General features: G+C 40.1%; 1 protein-coding gene across 1 annotated transcript in view; it reads right to left on the bottom strand.

The window, feature by feature from the left end:
• Positions 1-228: 228 nt before the first annotated feature.
• Positions 229-22,075, bottom strand: part of LOC116736603 (chemokine-like protein TAFA-2) — an 86,562-nt gene continuing 64,715 nt past the window's right edge. The window contains exons 2-6 of the mRNA XM_032589165.1: positions 19,587-19,690; positions 10,723-10,878; positions 5,201-5,325; positions 4,524-4,580; positions 229-1,045 (exon numbers count right to left, since the gene is read on the bottom strand). Of these exons, the coding sequence (XP_032445056.1) occupies positions 4,551-4,580; positions 5,201-5,325; positions 10,723-10,878; positions 19,587-19,689 (414 nt within the window). The 5' untranslated portion in view covers position 19,690 and the 3' untranslated portion in view covers positions 229-1,045; positions 4,524-4,550. The remainder of the gene's footprint in view (positions 1,046-4,523; positions 4,581-5,200; positions 5,326-10,722; positions 10,879-19,586; positions 19,691-22,075) is intronic.

Here is a 22,075-nt window from a genome sequence, read left to right as displayed (position 1 = left end):
GCAGCTGCTCCTCTGGATCCCTCCGGCCGTATTTGGCATTGCTTTGGTGTGGAGAGTAGATCTTTCTTAAATGCATTTTGTGCAATAAAAACAAACATGTGCACCCTCTTCTAAAAGACAGCGGTGACTACCTCCAACTTACACCTCCATGCTGTCTCCTCTGTCCCATGACAGCTCTGTGCTTTTCGGAGGACGAGTTTATTACGCAGACAGTAAAAAGACAAAAGCTTTTAGCTACACGACCATTGTTTATTACTAATGTCATCACTTACACAGACTAAAGAAGTGTCAGCGATAGTCACTTAAAGGTCATTAGCAAATCATACTTGAGTCACTAGTTAGAAAGAGTTTGGGAAACACTGTCATCATCCAAATGTTTGTCATTTACATTCATCTTACCAAATAAACTGAACTTGAAAGCAGCAATACAGTTTGAGGGGGGAAGGCATAGAAACTTAAAGAAGAAATAGATTGTAAATGGATTTAATTGCCTTTAATTCTACGTTTGATCTGTATCTTGCCTGCGCCTGGGCTAAGCCCTTCAGTCTTTGAGTCCATAGAGTATCTGGTTGAGTATTGCATGTCATGGATGGATAGTAATCTTTTTATTTCTTTGAAAATCGTACTAACTGTTTGCTCCCCCAAATTTCCTAACTGCAATTTGTCAGAGAAGAAAGCCGTAGTCGACCGATTAATGTGTTGGTACGACACACTTGACCCGTTGGTCACCCGATGAAACAGCGGCTGTGTAAGACGGCTTGTAACGGTGGCGCTACTCAAGAAGATGAACATGTAGGCGAAGTTCGCTGCAGTTTTCCACTACAAGCAGTACGATATCAGAGAACTGGTCCTGCCGTCCAAAAAAGGCAGAGCGGGGAGATTGATACGCCTCACGTTGACGTCCATCAAGTTCATGAGGATTCATTCAGAAGTCTTAAAGGATTATCTCTAGTCCAGAATAAAGGATGTCTCTATTTACAGCAAAGTCCTTCGTATTAGTCTTTGTCTCCTTTTATGATCCGCCAGACCATAATGGGACGTTCACCTGCAACAGGAGAAACCAGAGATAAACTCAGAGCCATGGAAACGACACCGACATTGAGTCATCATAAGCTGCATTTTCATTACAAATGTGTGCAACGTGAAAAAGGCACAATTTTGCAAATAAAAAAGAATTGAAAGTAAAATCACATGTGAATAAGTCATTTAAAATCATGACATTAACAGATGGAAACAGTTTCATGAAATATATTCATAATTCTGCCACAGCGCTGGCACTCGTCAGATGTAGGCGTCTTTTATTCAGGTGTTGGAGCGACAATCAAAAGTTGAGTTTGTTATTCCAACGTGTTGAATCCATGGCGCTTCTGGAAAAATTGCAGACTACAATTTCCCCAAAACGCCACACAAGCAGCTACTCCCAAGTAGGCGGGGCTTGTGGGCATGTGTCCACACCTGACAGGTCATTTTTAGCGACTTGTAACATGACCAAGCGTATTCACATGTGATTTTTAATTGCATTTCTTTTTAACAGAAACACAGCAGTTGCGAAATTATTTTTTTAAACACTAGCAGAATATCAACAAAAAAAAGTGTTGCACATATTCGTAATGGAGAGTTAAGACTGAATTTAGTTGCATCTGCAGTTTTAACTGTGGCAAAAAATCATTCCACAAAGTATTGGACTCAGAGAGGCTGAAAACAAATACCTGCCACACTTTTCAGAAGCCTATTTGGAAAAAAAAAAACATTGAAAAGCATTTAGTTTTTATTATACATGTGTACACCACTTTATTGTTGGTCTATCACATAAAATTCCCAATAAAATCCGCTTATATTTCCTAGTTGTACTGCGAAAAACTAGAAGCCTGAGGAAGATGAGAATCGTTGCAAAGTGCAGTCAGCGGTCAACCTATTAAAGCAACGCAAAATCTCTACAGATGTCTGATATAACAATAAAATACAACTCCTATTTCAAAAAGTGACGTAAAAAGAAAATGAGTATTCCTACACAGTAATGTGTGTGCGCCTATTAGATCCTCTCATTCTGTTTAGCATAAAAGCGGAGTGCTGGGTTTGCATTAACATCTCCGACCCTTCACTCGCAGTTCGGTGCTGTCAGATACTTGGGAAGACCTCCATTCTCCTTGAGATTAAATTGCCTGTCATGAAGCTCGGTGGCTGACTGGCAGCTCCTCTGCTCCTATGAAAGTACATTCTGGAAAAGACTCTTGAAGAGCACAACGTAACAACCTTCATAACAACGTCCGCTATCTATTCCAGTCGGCTGTCAAAGGACATGTGGGTTTGACGGACCGCGGGAAGCCATCGCCGCTGTTATTTGATGGTGAACTTTTGACAGGAAACAGACAACTGTGACAACCCGGTTAGAATAATTCTCAAATGGGTTGTTTGACCAAAGCTGAGTGTGTAATGTCATTTAAATCACCCCCAATTAGGGAGGGAGAGGGGCAGGCAAAGAACCATCAGGCCGTCGCCTTTCGAGGAAAACCAGGGTAATGCAGTTTCCACAAAACAGGTACAGCTGCAATAAATTCTTCCTTTCACCGAGTCATTTACATTCTGAGCTGCCATGGTGATTAATGTGGTACTAATTTGAGAATAATTTCGGGTTGAAAAGACAAAGAGCTAAGCTGCTTCTTGTCAGAAGCGAGAATGTCTCCGGAGATCAATCTATAGCCTGTCTCACTTCAAGGAGGAGGGGGATAAAAAAAAAATCATTAACGGCGTTCTGAGTAAGTGTCTGAAACAAAGCTAAAAATACAGGAAGGAAAAACCAAGTCCTCCCTAGGTGTTAGGTTTGTTTAATTGGTGGATGACAAGTGCTAATTTAACCGGCAAAGCATTCATTTCCATTCGGCGCCTGAAGTGAGCGCGGCTGAGAGATTTAAAACAGCAGGTGAGGGGCTTGTGTTTCTGTAATTCAGCTGTGTAATTGGCAAACCGCCGCGTCCTTCTCAGCAATATGCTTTGTGTTATAACTACTATGACTGGGCTTTTCATCATATGGCAATAATTCACCCATGAAATCAGCAAAAACCCAGCAGAGACAACGCAGAGACAACTTTCAGCATTTGCTCATGTTTCAGGATTCAGTTTCTGCCACAGGTCAACACTGCTCTTAGAGAAAACGTATCAGTAAGATGCTGTTTTTTATTCCCTTTAATCAAACTGTTAGTAATATTTTAAATTAATTTGCTAGATAAAAAAAAAAAAAGAGTCCAAAAAATAAAAAGCGTACTCGCAATTTTTAAGTGTAAACACAAATTATATATAATATAATCAACATGTCCACCGATAATATCAAAGGTGAATATAGCTCATTTATTTGTCCTTCTGGGAATAAATTAGTGATCAATTGTGGTAGTGCAACACTTGTGTTGCTGAATGTTACAACCAGACTCAAGTAAATAAAATGGAAAGGTAGCTTAGTGACCAGAGGAAAATAATCCAGAAGTAAACGAAAACCAGACAGGAAAAATAGTCATTATCTTCAATTAGTTTTAATTAACCTTTGTGTTGTCTTGCAGGTCAAAAGTGACTCACTGTCATGTTTAGCCTTCTAAGGAAATGATGGCACTTGGCGAAATGTAATGTTTCAACTGTTGACTGTGTGGTGTCTTCTGTGACTTTGTATTTTTGTGTTTTTACAACATAAAGCACTTTGAACTGCCCTGTTGCTGAAATGTGCTATACAAATAAACTTGACTTCAGGATTTTTAATACTGCATTTGCCTGTGTGTGTTTTCTTTTCTCCCTTTCATCCCTCAAGTACTAAGCAATACCGACAGCGCAGGTTAAATTTGTCACCTTTGTGGATTTCTGTATTTATCCGTGGAAAAGAAACTCTTCAATCTGTCACCTCTTGCTTCCATTTGAGGCTTCAAAACGTAGGAAAATTCCCGTCACGTCTGGAATCCGCGCTGCGCCCCAGGCTTTCTAATAGCCAGCCTCTGCTTTGCCAAACACGTTAAATTCGCTGAGTTTTTCCAATGGTGTGTGATTGATACAGACTCATGAAGATGAGTATAGCTGGGGGACCCAGCTCTATGTTGTCTTGATTTTTTTTTTCTTTTCTTTTTCTCGTTTTTATTATTACTTTCCAGAAGCGCCGCAGAGGTGACGAACAAAGTGTGACCCCCCTGCTGTTTCAAGATTTGAGCGAAAGGAGTGTTGTCTCTAACTGAGTTCAAAGGTGTGTGACTTAGATGTTGGAGGTAATGACGGCGCTTTGAACAGGTCGCCGTGGTGTGTTTGGATCATGTACCTCCTCTGCTCCCTTATCACTCGTGTAGCTCCACTGTTGGGAATTGTGCCTAAATCATACAATCTGACAACAGGGGATCAAAAGTTGCATTAATGATTCATCGTGGGAATTTCTCTGGTTTTTTAACATGGAAGGCAGGCCTACATGGAATCTGAACAAGGAACATCTTAAGCAAGATAAATATAAGGTATATCAAATATTAAAATAAAAACGAGAATAATGAGAATAAATTCACCTGGGGTTTGTCGTGGAGCGTCTGACGTTACCAAAGCTGGTCTCTGTCCGCAGAAATCTTTCCAGAGATCCATATAAAATAATAACAAAAGAAACACAAAAGACATGTTTAGTGTTAAAAATAGTCTTGCCAGATTTGATAATAATAGAAATGTGTTCCAGGGCATCTGTGGATGTTCTCCGAACCCTGATGACTAAAAGAAAACAATTCCATATATATATATATTTATATATATTCTGAGGTTCGGACCGATCCCAGAATCAATAGCCCAAGGCTCCAGGCACCCGGCTCCAGGCAGGTGTGGTGCAGGCGGTTTAAATAATTAACTACATGGAGGGAGGCAGAACTGAAGTCTACGGGTAGTCATAACACAGTGAAGGATACAGGCATCATGTTACAATGTTAAAAGCAAGTAACTGGAGTGAGTAATTGGCCAGTTTGGGTGCTGAGAGTGGCCTGAAAGTGCTAAGGAGACATGGCAGCGCATTGATTATTGGACCCCAGGGGTCCGAGCACCGGCTGCAAACACTGGTCTTTAGTTAAAGGCAGAGGCGACAGGAACAGAAGTCACAGCCTGCTGACCTTGACGAGTGGCTGCACACTGGATGCAACAGTTCTGATTCTGGCATCAATAAAGAGATAAAAACAGATTTTTTTTTCTCTCTCTCTCTGCTCACCTTGGTGGTTTTAATCTTGTTCCCTGTAGCGCAGCTCCAGCCCTTCAGATCAGGAAGAACTTTGCATTCCTCCCCGTCAAGGCACGGATGCATCTGGCACCACCACTTCTGCTCCACTATTGAGGCTGGACAAAAAGAATGAAAAAATGATCCTGTCATTTTAATAATTCAAACCAATATGAAGAAAATCTTGTTGTATGTTCCATTTCCTTTTAGTAATGATTTTAAAAATTTGGTTGGAATTCTGTGGTGTAATGTCGTGTTGGTTTGTCGTTTCAGAACCTTGTCATTGCCTTCCTGTGCTGTTCCACTTTGTTCAAATCTGGCTTCGCGGGCAGCCTGGGCTTTCTCCGGTTCACACAGATTGCCTCTGGTAGAATTTCTACGGGGCCAATCAGCGAACAGGAGAAGTTGTGAACGATGGCGTCGATTTTCTGCGATGTTTTACGTTTTGTAATCTCCCTGTAGTTCTAGCTGTGGCGGCGGAGGAAGGGAACGAAGCCGTTCAGTCCGAGTCGGTCATGCTTCCAAATATTAAATTAAGCCGCCACGTTCAGCATTACACACGTCATGTCCCAACGTTAAAGATTAGGTAACATTTAAAATTTCAAGAGAGTCTCAAACACCTCTGAGAGCCCAGGCCCTCTGTACGAAGTGAAGCGTAGAACAAGCAACTGGTTTTTTACCAGGCTGGGTGTTTTAGATTCATTACAATTCCTGCCTACTCTCAGTTTGTACCCGGAAACAAAACTTACTATTTAGTTTTCCATTCCACCACTCCATTGAAAAAGCAGGTGGTTCATTTGGATTATAAATCTTATGAATTACATAATAGACATATACAACGCGTTTTGATCATTTTTATATCAAATGTCTTAAAATATACAAAATCAAATTATGTAAAAGACATTTAAACGGAGACATAAATGACCTAAACTGTCCCGAATATTATGTCGCAACAAAGAGGGGAAAAAAAAGAAAAGAAAAAGGTGAAAAGGGTAGAAATAAGGAAGGAAAAAATGAAGAAGAGGATAGAAAGGTTGGGGAATATGTCCCTTTTCATGTGGAGAAATAAATGATTTAAAGATCCCCCTGTGCAGGAGACCACAAGAAACATTGTGTAATTTAAAAAAAAATCTCAGAAAAAACAAATATCCTTATCCGCTTGATTGCCTGCAGTCACCAGCAGCTCAAAGAAGTTGGGGTTCAAACCTTTTGTTTCCTGCTCCTTTTACGTTGGTACAACAGTAATCAGAAGTCCAGAACTCCACCGCATCACATAAAGCAAGACAAAGTAATTACTAATTACAATCTATGTAATTTGTGTTGTATCTGAATTTGAAATGCAGTGTTACAAAAAAGTGGAGACGAGTAAAGTTTCTCACCACAATGACACAAAAGGAAAGTCAGAGACAAGCTGTTGAATGTGACACTGGTCATGGAATTATCTAGCGGTTAGCGCCTGAGTTCAATTTTAGTTTTGATTGAATATTTTTAACCATTGTGGAAAACATGTCATCTGAATCCATGATAATACTCTTCATTTCATGAGCTGGAACATCTAGAGGCGGTGGGTGTTTAGAATTGCCATCTTGTCATTTCGTGTGTTTCAAACACATTTCCGCATGACACCAAGGAGCATTAAAGGTGGAATCTCTTCAGATCATCAAAGAAGCTACCATCAAGCCATGTCACAGTCTGACAGCCTTCTTAGGTAAGTGATGTAAGATTTGCTTTTTCTCTGGTAACACATCTATTTTGAATATGCAAACAAGTCTCAGCCTCAATATGATGTGTCAGGGTAGGGAAGTGAAAGCAGATGCATCTTCAGTCGGCTGCAGTCAGAACACCTCTTCACTCGCCTCCTAAACAAACAGCACAGAGCAGCTGCACTGCAGTGTACACTACAATCTGGCATATTACAGGGGTCATTATCCATGTTTGACAGTCCCCTCCAGCGGCGTTTATGCTTTTCATAATGAAGAGGGGGTTTTTTTATATACAGTACAGACCAAAAGTTTGGACACACAGTTGTGTCCAAACTTTTGGTTTGTACTGTATATATAATCCAAACACAATGCATCCCCCGCATGGTAAACTGCGAAGAATGAAGACTTTATGACTGCAGGAAATCAATTTGTGGAACACAAACGTGTAAACAGAGCGCCGGGTCAACTCCAAGCAGAAGGAGTTGCTATTAAAAAAAGCCACAAAGGTTTTTACAACAAAATGAAATGGGAGTATTGATGATCAAACAAAGTGAAGAGGGTATATTTCACTTAGAGTTAACAGGGCTTTAAAACATGACGACGGCTCAGACTGGACACATAACCTGATTCAAGTCCTGAAATCTTTTAGTTGTCCCTCAGTCCATATTTTTATTTTATGTTAGCTTTAAACTCATGAGCTTTGAAAAAAAAACAAAAAACTACTAACTGCTTATGTAAGGTTTTAGAAATACGTTAAGTTTAAATCAAAAAATAATTTAGTGCATGTGCCAGTGGGGATTTGTGTTCAAACCGTATAGTTCTGCCAAGAAGAAGAAGAACACTGTAGCCAATTCAGAAGCCAAAAACAGCAGACAGCAGAGAGCCTAAAAGCACAAAACTGGAAACCAAACCTGAAAGCTCTGACTAATGATCAACATGTGGGCTTCTGAACAGTCTTACCACAAGCTTTACTAATGTAACCCTCGCATATTGAAGCCTGTAGAACATTTCAGAGCAATTTTTAGCCCGTTGGCTTGCTGCTTACACACTTGCGCATGTACTTTGGAGCAACACTGTTTTCAGGTGGAAAAATCTAAGAAATTAGAGTGGGAAGATGTATAAATCACAGGAAACACTTATTTTTAATGCCATGAGGATAGATTTTAAACAGCCTATACTCCTCTACAGAGTGAAAAACTTCCCATGACGGTCACTCCAGTCATGGGAAAAACAAAGTACACCCTCCTGATCCCTTTGACTCAGACAGAATATTCTTGTTTACAAGATCATAAGCCAGTTTGACCAGTTTTATAGAAGGAATGTTGAACGAATGGTATAGGCAAAGGTTGAAATACAGCAGAAAAGTACCAAAGACTACTGGAGATCAGATGACGAGGCGTCATAAGATGGTAAGCTAATGTACCCATAATCTTTCTTATGAATGTTCTGTGTTTTGCAAAAACTGGACCATAATTCCTGTTCAATTATGTAAGAGAGCGATTAAATCACAGAAAACCACTTGTTTAAAGTTTTTGCTGATACAGGTGACTCTACAAGTCTAAGTTATGGGCTGTATGTATTTTTTTCCTCATGTCTCCACTGACATTTTTTCTCCCCATGACAGCCTTTTCATTTGCTCCATCCTAAAATTCCCAGACGCAAGTTTTCTTAGAAGTCTGGCAGTTCATTTATCTTCATATGAAGAGGAGCTTGTCTCACACGAAGAGGAGCTAAAGGTAATCCCTGGTCGTAGAGGAAAGAATAATTAAAAGGTTAAGTGCTTATCATTTTTTCTCTCCCTGAGATCAACGGAGGGGCTTTAAACTGAGACTGGTGGCTCACAGCTCTAATTTGCAGAAAATGTCAATACTAAAATGTCAGGGTATAGGTCAAACCCAAGCTATCCGGAGTTTCGCCAGAAAGCAACGCTTTTCAGCCCAAAGTGAAGCTGCCACCTTGGCACAGTCTGGGAGTCTGGCATATTAGCATGCTAAGAGATCCTCTGGGTCACTGACTCATTCAGGCCTAATAAAGCCTTCAGGAGTTCCTTTCTATAGCTTCTGGATTCAACTTGAACATTACTTTGTGTAGTCTTATTCATTTTAATTGATCAAGCTAAAAATAATAACTAAAAACAAGAGCAAATTGTGATTACAAAAAAATGGGTATTTTCACACCTGACAGTTCAGTAGACTCGGTTGGACTTTAAGCTAAAATTGCAACATTTGTTTCATTTTCAGCTGCTGCAGTTTTCTATCACACTGCATTGTGTCAAATGAACCCTTGAAAAACCTGTTTACGTCCTCACCCGTGGGGGCGCTGCCCCAAGGTCACTTCAGAAAACCACACAAAAACCTCTGAAGAAGACACTGAGCACAATTTCCTTCTTCATGAAACAGAAACAACAGAGTGGAGTCAGACTTTAGCTGTTGTAGGATTTGTCCTTTGTCTTTGGCAATAGACCACAAGCAATACCTTTCGCTAACACTAAACTTGCGTGTTTGTTTTGGTTGCATTTACCCAGAATGCCCTGCACTACAGTTTGCTTCCGCTTAGCATTCACATATGTATTTGAGCCACATCAGAGTTCACATCAACCTAGTTTTGCAGGTCATATTTTTGGTCCACATCCAAGTTTGATTGCGCATTCACACCTCCCCAAACGAACCAGACCTACTAGGCAAACAACGGTGTTGCGGTCTGAACAGGGCTGGTTATGAATGAATACAGAGTGTCCTTGAATCCTTAAAAAAGCTTACGTTCTGTCATTTAAAAGTTTGAGTCATGCACTAACATCTTCATTGCATTCTGTGGCTAGGCGGTTGAAGCTACCGGAAACTAGAGGCTAATATACCCTTGGTAACTAGCTCTTTGTGTCTATCCTGGTGATGGTCTCGACACATGGTGATTGACGGCAACAGACAAAGGTCATCGCCATGCAACATGTGAATCGATAGCTACAGCGGTGCTATCATGTCCACTGTGTTGGATCGCTGCCTCTTTGTGCTAGTTCCATTGGAAATGAATGGAGAGGGAGCGACGTCGCCTCCTGTGTGTCGGGAGCAAATGTTCTGTGAGAAGAACAAAGCCGCTGCCAAGATCCAGAAACAAATGCCAGAAATTAAAATTTTTGGTATGCTTGGTTATAATACAACAGAATCCTCCAGTCTTATATATATATATACTTTTTTCAGTCTTAAATTTTATTCAGAGTGGCATTAAAAAGTCTTACATTTGACTTCCTGAAACCTGCAGATACCTTATTTATATATTACATTATGCAGTAATAATGTAAACTGAAGGAATATTAAGAAGGGAAAAATGAGAAACAAGTGAAGCTCATGAGCGAATCAAGAATTTGAACTCTTCTCTCACATCCACTTATAGATTTCATAACCTCAGTTATTTTAAGCTTCATATTTCTCCCCTTTTTCAAGCTGCAGATAGACATGCTGAGGTGTGACCTGTGAGCTAATTTGCATCACTTTCCATCTTGATGCATTAATAGGTGTAAATGGTCCGATCCCCTCTCAGTGTGGCTCCTTTAACGGTAACAGTAACTGTTTTAATGTATAAATGAATTATAAAAAAGGTGACATGAGGAACACGTTGCACTCCAACAGCCTTTCAGTATCTTTCCAACTTTTCAAACTGAGTGTTCGGGAAGTTGTGATGAGATCAGCAAGTCTATTCCTCAAGACTTGTGCAAAGAAGCATCAGCAAAAAAAAAAAAAAAAAAAAACAACAGAAGAATTCTATCTACATCTATAGAATAGAAGATTCCTAATGAATAATTGAATGAGTGGACTGTACCATCGACGCAGGACGGGGCGGCTCTGGTGGTACCGGCCACTTGGCCCGGAAAGCAGGAGCACTTCACTGTTTGCGACCGCTCTTCGATTTTGTTCTTGTTGCAGCAGCGGTGCAGCGCCACCACCTCACAGGTCCCCGTTCGGACATGGTGCGCAGCTGTGGGGGAAAGAGAAAAAAGGAAGGGGGAGGAATTACCCTCAACATGCACAGCACTGGCCTTTGACTAGGCCTGAAACGTAATGAAGACCACTATTTAGTGATTTAAAGGTAATCACTAAATTACCTTTAAAGGGCATGTAATATTTGTTCTCTGTGGATATGCACATATGTATCCATACCCCATGAACTTTCATACATTCTGTCATGATACAACCACTGAGATTAATGGAGACATATAATGCAAAATTCACATTTTGCATATTTTCGTACTTACATTTCAGTTTCTACTGCTTTCAAAAAAAAAAAGTTTGGTCATTTTCTGGGACTGAGTTTATGATGTTTGTTGCCTGGAAAACGAGCCATTTCAAAAACCTCCAGAATGTAATGAGATGAATCAGCAGGCACTGCCCGTAACCTAGCAATACCAGCGCCGCCCAGCCTGTCACCTAGCAACACAAACTTAACTCCAGCACGTTTAGTCAGCTGGTTTCACCGCTGTAAGCGCTGAATAATGACTGCTGGAAAAGACGAGAGTTTTGTTGCTGACTTTACATCCAGAAACCATTTGCTGCCTTCTTGTTGGTTGTACAGGAGGCTCCACTTCTGCTTTTCATAGACATACGGCCGTATGTAATTACGCATTTGTTTGCAGACATTTTCACGTGCGAGTGTAAACGTTGAGTTGGGTGGGGGGCGTGGCCAGCAGCAGATTTAGAGCGATGAGAGGCCCTAAAACAAATCATTCTGACAGGAGTTCAACGCAGGCACAACTAATATCACATTATATAAGAATGATTTTATGCAAATAATAACAATAAAAAACATATTTTGTAGTCCATATCCTAACCTGTTCAAGGAAGCATAATAGGTCACTTTGGTGTCGCTATTGTCACTTTTATTATGTAATTTATGCAGAGTCCAGTAGTGAAAGACCATCAGATTTTGCTAATTTTGTGTAAATGAATAATTTCTGATCAGAATTGTAAGGGATGTGTTTAAAACTAGCAGTGTGGACTTCGATTAGTGAACAACCAGCGAGTGTTGGACATGCTGGACTCCAGTCCTCCAGGCCTGCTGTCCTGTAAACTGTAAATGTGTTTCTTCTACACACCTGAACAAAAATAATGAGGTCATTATCAGGACTCTGGAAGTCCTGACTGAACCGGGGAGGGAATTCATATCTTGTGGACTAGAGACACAGCTAAAAGGTTGCGGGACTGTGGCCCTCAAGGACAGGATGGCAAACCTCTGAAGTAGTAAAGATGGGGACATTGAAAAGATTTCAGGATTTGAAAAAGTATACCATAAATGTGACATTATTTAAATAGTTACTCAGAGGAAGGAAGCTTGTTTTTTTTCTCTTTTTTTTTGTTTTTTACAAAGAAAACTTCAATATGTGAGGAGGAAAGTGCAGCTCTGCAGTATTTGGAGCCAATTTCCAGATCACGCTCCATTGTCTGAATTATTTAGAGGATGAGCTTTCCCATCCTGTTTTAATTGCATGTGACATTTTCATGAGGTGTCTTTTTTTCCCCTGCAGAGGGACTATCTGCTGCTGGGGTAAACAGAAAGTGTGGAAATGACAGCATGAAAACCGTTTCTTAATTGTTCACACTGTAAGATCTCAACGGATCCCGTTTAATCAGCTTCAGGTTCCGGGACTGAAGGATGGAAACAGTTTGACTGAGGATTTAATGGAATCGTCATCTTGGCTCAAAGAGATTCACGAAATAATGTGGCAAACTATTCAGTAGCTTTTTGGATTAAAGCTAACTAAGCTAATTTTTCCTTCATTTTCTCCAAACTGGTCCAATGACATTCGGACTTATTTGCACTTTTTCAAATTTTGCAACATCACAGCCACAAACTTAGTGGTCAATGTTTGTGAAGTAGAAGAAAAACGATCCACGGTCTATAATTTATACAGTTGAATTTAAAAGTTTATGCGTTTCTTTTGAAGTATTGCATTGGAAAAGGTTGATGGAAACTGCAAAATTTCAAATGACTTCCCAGATTTTGCAAAAAGGTTTTTGTGCTCGCTTGAGGTGGTTTTCCAAAAGAAGAGTTAATGCGCTAAAGGAGACAGGTTTGCTGAATAAGGTCTGACATAACAAACCTTCTCATCCACTGCTCAGAGGGGAGATCTCCCTCCATTTTTCGGAGAAGTATGCTCCATGCTACTTAGCAACCTCCACTTCCTGTTTACTACAGCCAAGCATGGCGTTAACATCAGACAGAATTGCGCTTTGCGTAGCCCGGTTGATTCGCTCTACACCAGTAGACGGGAACACGGCTAATTCACATTTGGATCTACCAGCACTGGCACTGATGGTCGCTTTTTAAAATATCAATATCAGTTGGATAAATAAAACTCAGCTGATATTAACGAGCGATTGGTCATGTGTTGTGATAGTGATGCAGCAAAGGATTGTGGGGAGTTTAGCTTGAACTAGAGAAGAGGCGGTGAAGCCAGTGGTGTGGTCGTGGTTTTTGAAGGCAGTGAAAGAACAGTGAAACATATAATATGTATATAATATGTGAGATATTGGTAAATATTAACTGTGAGCTATAAAGACTAAAAACACACTTGTCTACAGTTGCTTTTGATAATAAATGGATCCTTGACCAACATATTTGATGTGTATTGATGACTTTAACGTTGGCACTTTACAAATTGTTATTGGTTTTCACAACTGTTCACTACATGATGTGTTTATCATATTTTTTTATGTCTTCACAATGTAAAGCACTTTGAACTGCCATGGTAACAGCAATATCAACATCTGACATATTGCAGATATCAGCCCAAATTTTCACATCAGTGCATTCCTACTTTTTCTTGTCCTTTTTTTTGATATATGAAAGATTTGCTCAAAATTCACATTTCAATTGGAGCCATACATGACCAGTGTTCACTGGCTTCACTTCTGGACTCTGTTCACTGATTGTGCTGGTTTTATTTAGTGGGGATCGAAATAAAAGGTGGCTGAATTCAAATACGTTCAAAAAAATAATAATTTAAAGCATGGACTAAATTTCATTACACTTCAGAATTACACTCTCAAAATCCTAATAAATACTCTACAGTTTTACTCTGCAGTTTGTGAAAGGCCTTGTGCTTTACTGCTGTCCGCCTCAAAGAAATAGGAGCAAAAAGATGCCAGGAAACTACAGCTCCAGTATTAACAGCGAAGGAGCAGGAATAGAAGTGCTGTTCTGATTATACAGTCATTTGCTACTTTTGATAACCTGCTTCCTCTTACAATCCCACCTGTTTCTCTTGGAGCATTAAAAAACAACGCAGGTAGTCGAGCTAAATTAGTGGGAGCCTTCCTCATGCGCCGGCTGCCAAACACGGAGTGATATGAAAGACAAACACGCGGCGTGCCGAACCGCCGCAGATGCTTGAAAGGGAATTTCTGCCAGCAGTTTCATGCTGAGAGGCTGTGGTGTTTTGACTGGATTTGGAGTTCCACTTGGATGCCTGCCCAGATTCTCCTGCAGCAGCAAAAGCACGCAGGGAAAGTGCTTCACGGAGGAATCTCTGCGTTCTGGTCCTAAACCCGCTGAGAGGAGCCCTCACGCTGCCGTTTGCTCCTTCTCTCATCTCTTTTTCTCCATTCTTGTAAGAAGACGACGATAGCGGGACGCTGCGTCCTGGTGGCTAAACGTGCATCTGTTCCCAGCTGGGGCCTGCATGTCGCCGGTAACATCCATCCATCCATCCATCCATCCATCCATCCATCCATCCATCCATCCTCTCTCCTGGTGTTTACTGCTGCTGTCACGCTCACCGTCTCCCAGCGAAGGCAAAGAGAAAAAGCGGCCATGCATGGAAACTTTCAGACGTGTTTCCGGAGAAAGTCTGGGGGGGAAGTTATTAATACTTGATGTTGGAAATGGCAGAAAGTTTGACATTTACTGTACTTTCAAAACCGAGTTGGAGATGTTTTATTGAGGAAGTCGTAACGGCGGTGTTCATAGGAGACACAACGACCCAGTGGTGCGCTGGTAAACTGGAATTACAGAATGTTCAGAGAATCATTTCTGGTATTTATAGGAACGCCTTTCAGTCACGCATATTTTTGAATCTCAATAAAAAATGGATTAGAATCTCTAATAACTATTCTTTGCTTTTGTCCACTGCAGCGACCTAAGTAGTTTGCTTTGAAGGCAGCAGCTCAGATGTTTTTTTGTCGCATGATCCCACTTATGATTTTCTGTTTTGGAAAAACTACAGAAACAGGCAAAAATGGTCAGTATGATTTATAAGAAGACCAGAGAGTGTGTCATTGTAAACTGCATTTATAAATATGTCATACATTAAAGTAGCAGTACTAGATGTTCCACTTGGTACTAACAATTACTAGAAAAAGAAAATAGATTGTGTTAATAATATCTGTGGTTTTTTTTAATGTCTATATTAATATTACCACACACAATTTTAACCTAATGCAATGAATTTTGCTGAATGTAGACGCTAATTTATTATTAAATGTGTCAATACATGTTCCTGGAGCGCCTTATAAATATGTTATACAATTTGTTTTCCTTTTTTTATTTCTACAGTCAAACATTCAAACATATTTTCTACAATATCATATTTTATATGTTGCATGTTAAAGCTGTCAGTGTATCCTCCAGGGATGAACAACGTGAGAATTCAAGTTATCAATATGTTAGAAAGTTCAGGGTAGCATGTATCGCTCCCTGAGGGACACCTGATATTATAGTATGAGAGCTGTAACTTTAATGTGTTCATTTTGATGAATTAATTACATATTTGAACTTTTTGAACGCAATTAATGGCTATTTTACACGGAAGTCAGAAATTAAAAGTGAGAGATTGAAATCATGAATTCTTGTGTCTTTGTGGCCCTGATCCTCTTCGGTTTAAAAATACGTTCCGTTTCCAGAAACAGAAACTATGAGACCCTCGTGTCGAAGCAACCTGTTTTTTTTTGTTGTTTTTTTTTATTTTCCATCTGTGGCACTAAATCAGCTTTCAGCTAAAAAGAACGGTCTCTTCTCCTCTCCTGGTGCGGCGCTGAAAAGATTCTACTCAAGAAGCGTTTATACATCGGTCTCTGGAGAGTCTGCCAAAGCAGAACGCACACTTTGTCTTATTCATGCAGCTGTTGCGAATGATAATGTGATCATTGCATAAGTTTGTATGCAGCACCGGGTGCACCTTCCACCTTCCATGTGGGGGGAATTTTCCGAACACTGATTTGAGATTGTGAAAAGCCTAAAAAGTGGAGTACGGGCGACGTCTGGCAAAGTTTTTCTTCCTTATTTTTCGACCGGGTGCTTGTTTTTTTTTTTTCCACATAACTCATTTTTACTGCAAACTGCAGAAAATGGAAGGCGCAGAGGAAGTAATGATCTTTGGAGCGGGCAGCATCAGCTATAAGTCAGAACATCAAAGTTCTACATCATTGTAACGTTAACAGCGGAATGCAAAGCACCTCAGGTGATTTACTGCAAAGTGAATCGGCGGCTTCCCGCGCGGCGCCCCGGACCCACTAATACCTGAAAATAAAGAGCAAGAGCTGTCAAATATATTTCACTCCTCGCAGGTTCAAGGCCGCCCTGTACAAAGTGTGTGCTTTGATTTTTTTTTGCTAAGTGATTCGCCGTCATGGAGGCTGAAAATCAAGGCTGGAAAGAGTCTGCGGGGATCGGCCCGGTGCGGCTTGAAGGTCAGAATTTAAACTCTTTCCTCCCACTTGGCCAGCTGGACGTAAAGTATGAAAAATTCTGTTCGGAATGGGAAATTCCACACCAGACGTGGCCTTGCTAGTTTTATGAATATATATATATATATATAAAAAAAGAAGAGATTTTCCAATTACAAAGAGGGTTTGTTTGCTGCTTTATACGAGATTTTGTTGGGAGTCGTACAACAACTCTCCACATTTACTGACCCCGGTGAGGCTGAAGAAGCCTCAAAACAAATGCAGCTTAATCTCACACTAACAAATACTTTTGTTTTTATCTAACTAAAATGTAATCTGGTCAAAAAATAGTAAGAAAAAATATATATATTGGTATATTTTCATACATACTAAAGAAAATTACCATGTTTTTCAATTTAACATGTTTTTTTTTAAGAGTATCCAGGAAATTGTAATAGGTATTTGTTCCTAATTCCATAAGGTATGCAAAGACTTAATAGAAAAGCCTTTCTTTGGCTGATCTTCAAAATAGGAAAGATAGGAGAACATGCCACAGACACCCTGCAAGGGTAAGAAGGTATTTCAGGCTGGGTGTGTCTGTATCTTCTATGCTTTTGAGAAAAAAATACCCAACACATTAAATAAGTATTGTTCATTAGTTTGTTCATTTGTTTTTTCATATGCAAAAGTTCCAAGCTGGAACCTTTGTATTCGCATGTTTCTCGTACACCCATAAATCTGACGCACCAGCCATGAGGTTCATTTTTGCTTCACAAAATGATAACAAGAGACGCTGGAAAATACTTTTAATTAACCAGAATGTTTATATGTAAAAAATAAAATAAAATAAAAGTATTAACAGCATTAAAACTTTTAGCGTGTTAAAGTCTGTGTAATAATAGTTCTGGCAAATTTCTAATACTTTAAGCATGAAAGGAAAATTAAAGCAATCTTCCAATATTTTTGCGCAAAAATGAAAAAGGTTTCTATTTTAACATTTTGATTTCATTACGGATTTTTGATATTAAAAAAATAAATAAATTGCCAAAGCATGCTTTACTGTATCCAATTTGAAAAAGTGTGCTTTTAGGTAATGAAGTTTTTTTTGTTTGCTTACAAAACCACCTCAGAAAACCTTCCTGCACACATGCAAATGTCTGCTGTCACAATCGCATCAAACTGTTCCCTCTGCAAAACAAACCAAACCGTCTTGGACATACAAGCCGCTCATCATGCCAAGCCATGCAGGTGGCACCGAAACACACCGTTCACATTCATAAAGCCAATGTTTTCCAGGAGACGGGGACAGCGATGCCATCCCAAATTTGCGCAGAGAGTCACTCAGTTTTAATGAAAACAGAATCGTCTATGAATCAGATGAGTTTCTGCAGCAAAACATGTTTACATCCCGACATGGATGGCAAAGCCGGCTCCTGTTTCTGCACTAATCTGGTTTCCCATCAATACCACTGCACACTCCACACACGACTACGTTACATATGATAAGACTTGGTGAGATAAAAGTTGTTGAATGTATTTGACTCTGTAGGGTGAAGGGAAAATAACATATTAAATGTACAGTATATTGCACTATAGGAAATCTTACATGTGTTCAAGTGGATTTTAAACTTTTTTATAACACATACAACCTCACTTCAGTAAACACCGTTTTAAAGTAGCGCCATAATGATGTTTTATAACAGTAGAAAAGATGAGAAACGTTTTGTATTCTTCTATATAAATATATGTGGAGATGGTTTAACTGTAGAATCCATTTATTCTCCAAAACCTGATTTATCTAGTACCACGTAGGAAAGAAATAACCCAAAATTTTAAGGGAGTTTTCCCACCTGATGGTCCGGTAGACTCAGTTTGATTAGAGACCAAAGTTGCAACATTTGTTACATTTCCAGTTGCTGCCGTCCTCTGTAACTCTGCACAGTCAAATTAACCAAATCCTTTGAAAAACTTTTTCACCTCCTCACCTGTGGTGGTGCTGCACCAAGAACCAATGATATGGAAACCTCTGAGGAAGACACTGAGTGCAACTTTCCTCTTCAAGAAATACAAACGAAAATGGAGTGGCATCAGATATTAGCATTTTGAGGATTTCTCTTTGTCCTTGGTTAAAGGCCACAAGCCATTTCTCCTGCTAGAGCTATGAAGTGTTTATTTTACCCAGAAGGCCCTGCGCTTGGCGTTCACATTGGCATTTGAACCGCACCAGAGTTCACTTCAACTGGACCAAGACCAAGGTTTATAGGCAGACCAGAGTTCACTTTTTGGTCATTTATACATTCACACCTCCACAAATGAATCGGACTATCAAGGCAAATGAACTAGAGTTTGATTAAAGCGGACTGAACAGGGCAGGTGTGAAAGCACCCTCAAAGACAAAACTGGATTTGAGCATCTAGAACAAACCTGAGAAAGCTCTAAAAGACTTGAGCCTGGGACAGATGTTCGTCTTGCAGCAGGACAATGACCCGGAGCGTTGAGCTGCTGCAGTCCAAAGCATGTGCTGAGATGGTTCAGTCAGATCCAACAGAGGAACTGCATCTGGACTGACTGAGGTTGAGTTACTTCCGCAGAAGAAAGAGGAAAACATTCTTCAGCCTCATCCTTTTCAAATAGTCGACACCGGTACGCAGCGCTTTGTGTTGGTCTACAGCGTCAAACCCCAATACATTAAAGTTTGTGGTTGTAATGTGACAAAATGTGGAAAAGTTCAAAAGATGGAAATGCTTTCCAAGTCACTGTAGCAGGCTGCAAGGAAATTGCTCACTTTGCATATTTCTGCCAAACCATGCTGCGCTGCGTTCGCTCTCCCTGCCAAATTACTGACTCACTCTGCTTGCCCAAGAATAATGCCTTCCTCCCAGTCAGATGTGACCTTACCGCCATGTTTCCATGGGAGGAAGAGTCCAGATGCTGACAGCCAAGAAAGAGAGAGAGAGGCAGAGAGCTTTTCCTCCCCATTTCCTGCATAATAAAAGCAGTTGTTGCCTTTGTGTCTGCGGGGCTCACCTGTCGTCCCTTCTGTCGACTTGGACAGCTCCAGGACTCCGACCACAAGCACCATAACAAGAAGAGCCCCTTTGCTTCTGATCTGCATACACCGCTCACTCATCCTGGGACAGAGAGGAGAGAAAGGTGAGTTCAGATCATCAGACAACATGTTTACCAGGCAAAGATAACCAAGTCCAGACTGAAAACCTGTTCCTCCCCCTCGCCTGTGGTGGCGCTACTAAATAACCTAACTAGGATTACTAAAGGAAGATGGGCATGGATGCAGACATAACCAAATGCAACCTAAAGTAACCAGATAAGAAAAGCTAGAAACACAACAGGGGGAAAGCTAGAAGAACTAAACAAAGAAATAACTTAACTGGAACCACTAAAGGAAGGTATCTTGCTGTTTGACTTTCTGACCAGAAGATTGTTGCTGAAACTGAACTGAAAATGTGGCTAATCACAGCCAGCTTTGATTTGGTTTGGCTGGTTTGTTCCCCCTCATAAAATCACCTTTTTACTGCAAAAACTCAAAATCTTACCAAGATTTTATGGTCTAGTCTCTAGTCCAAATATATTTGAAATAAGACAAAACTAACTTATATAAGTGGCTTTTCAGCAAGATATGCTTGTCTAGAGTCAATAAAACTTTTATGCTGATGAAAAAGTTCTAGTTGCAGCTTATAAGTGAAATAATCTGCTGCCTATGGAATTAGTACATTTTCAACAATAATAAGGAATTATTGACTTAAAACAATCTCTTTTTTTGCAGAAAAGTTACTTTTAAGTTAGATTTATCTTTTTTAACTGTACTCACACTTTTGCACTCGAAACTAGACCAAAAGTATTTGGTAACATTTTGTATTTTTGCAGTATTGAGAACTGCATCATGTATTTACTCGACTTATCTTTGTGTGATATTTAAGTTTGGAGACATTTGATGATTTGACACATTTCGGTGTGACAGAAAACAGAATCTGCAGAGGAGACAAATACATAAAGTCCTTTTTCACTGCATTGTTATCAAAGCTCATGACACCCTGTGCATCTGTAGCTTAAGCCCCTTTCCTCCGGTGAACCTCCTATACTTGTAGAAGGAATTCATCTCTCCGAAAGGTACGTCTCTTCCCTCCGCATCCCCTCCCTAATGAAGTGTGCATGAAGCCGAGGACTGCGCTGCGTAAAACCATCTGGCGCGGGGCGTTATCACTGACAGGCCACGATCAAATTTCAAACAAGGATGCAGGAGCGGCACGGTGATTACCGGAACAACCGCCGTATCGCGTGGCGGACGCGTACAGCGTTACAAGCTGCGTTTCTGCCTCATTTGCCGCCTCGCGCCTCTCATCCGCCGGCTGCGCTGACATATAGATCGGCTAAACCTCATCAGGGGATCTCAGATTATTTGTGTAATTAAGTTTATTTTTCGCCGGGCAAACATGACCTTTTATGAAGGTTTTGTTGCACCCGACAGAATCGCAGAGGAATTCTGAGTGGGAGGAGGGGGAAGGAAAAACAAGACAGAGATGTTTTAGTTTGCTCTGCAATTAGAAAGTGACGCCTGTCATGAGCGTGTTGCTGAAGGATGAGTTTCATTACCATCTCCCTGCTTGTCCATTCTTAAAAACTCACTTCTAAGAAAATGATCGTTCTGAATAATAAACTGGTAAGATGTTTCCTGGATTATATAACTTCAATAGCAGGGGAGAGAAAATATTATCATAAGTAAAAAGGAATGTTACTGTTGACGTGTAAAGAAGCAACTTTGTCACTCTGATGGATTAAAAGTCAAACTCTTAGAAGAGTAGTTGCTACAGAAAAACATCCAAAAATATATATATAAACATTATTCAGAAAACTGTTCAAACTGCACACTATATTTGACATTCACATGCTGGGGAGGACTTTGTTCATCCCACCTCCAATACAAACACAGAAATGTAATGTTTACAGAGCCAAAAAGTCTAACATCTGAGAGAAATTGTGTTTATCAAACTCCTGGCTGGGGATTTACAGTGAATGAAATCCTGAGTCATAATGCACGATATATCGGCACAACATCGGTATCGTCAATATGAGTCAAGTTTTAACATATCTATAAGGGCAACGTTTGTCAACATATCGATGAGGACCAACATTAGCCAATTTTTAAACATATTGGTATCGGCCAATATGTCTCCTTTTTTTAGCATAAGGTATTGGCCAACATTAGTAATTTTTTTACATATTGGTATCGGCCAGTCTAAGTCCTTTTTTTAACCTGTGTATCAGCCAATGCTAGTCATTTTTACGTATAATTTTGACCATTGTTAGCCTTTTTTTTAGCAAATCGTATTGGTCCAATAAGTAAAACTGGGCCGATACTAACAGTCAGTATTGATTTCCAGCTTTTTGCAGTTCGTGTTTCTGAAAGCAGAGGGAAGAAAACAAATACTAACCATGGTATCTGTTTGATCATGTGACAGTGATTGTGATGCAGTGAAGGATTGTGGGAGTTTTAACTG

Source organism: Xiphophorus hellerii, chromosome 17 (assembly GCF_003331165.1).
Source record: "Xiphophorus hellerii strain 12219 chromosome 17, Xiphophorus_hellerii-4.1, whole genome shotgun sequence".
Classification (NCBI taxonomy): Eukaryota; Metazoa; Chordata; class Actinopteri; order Cyprinodontiformes; family Poeciliidae; genus Xiphophorus; species Xiphophorus hellerii.
Note: the sequence above shows the minus strand (reverse complement) of the source record. Positions and strands in the feature narration are given on the sequence as shown.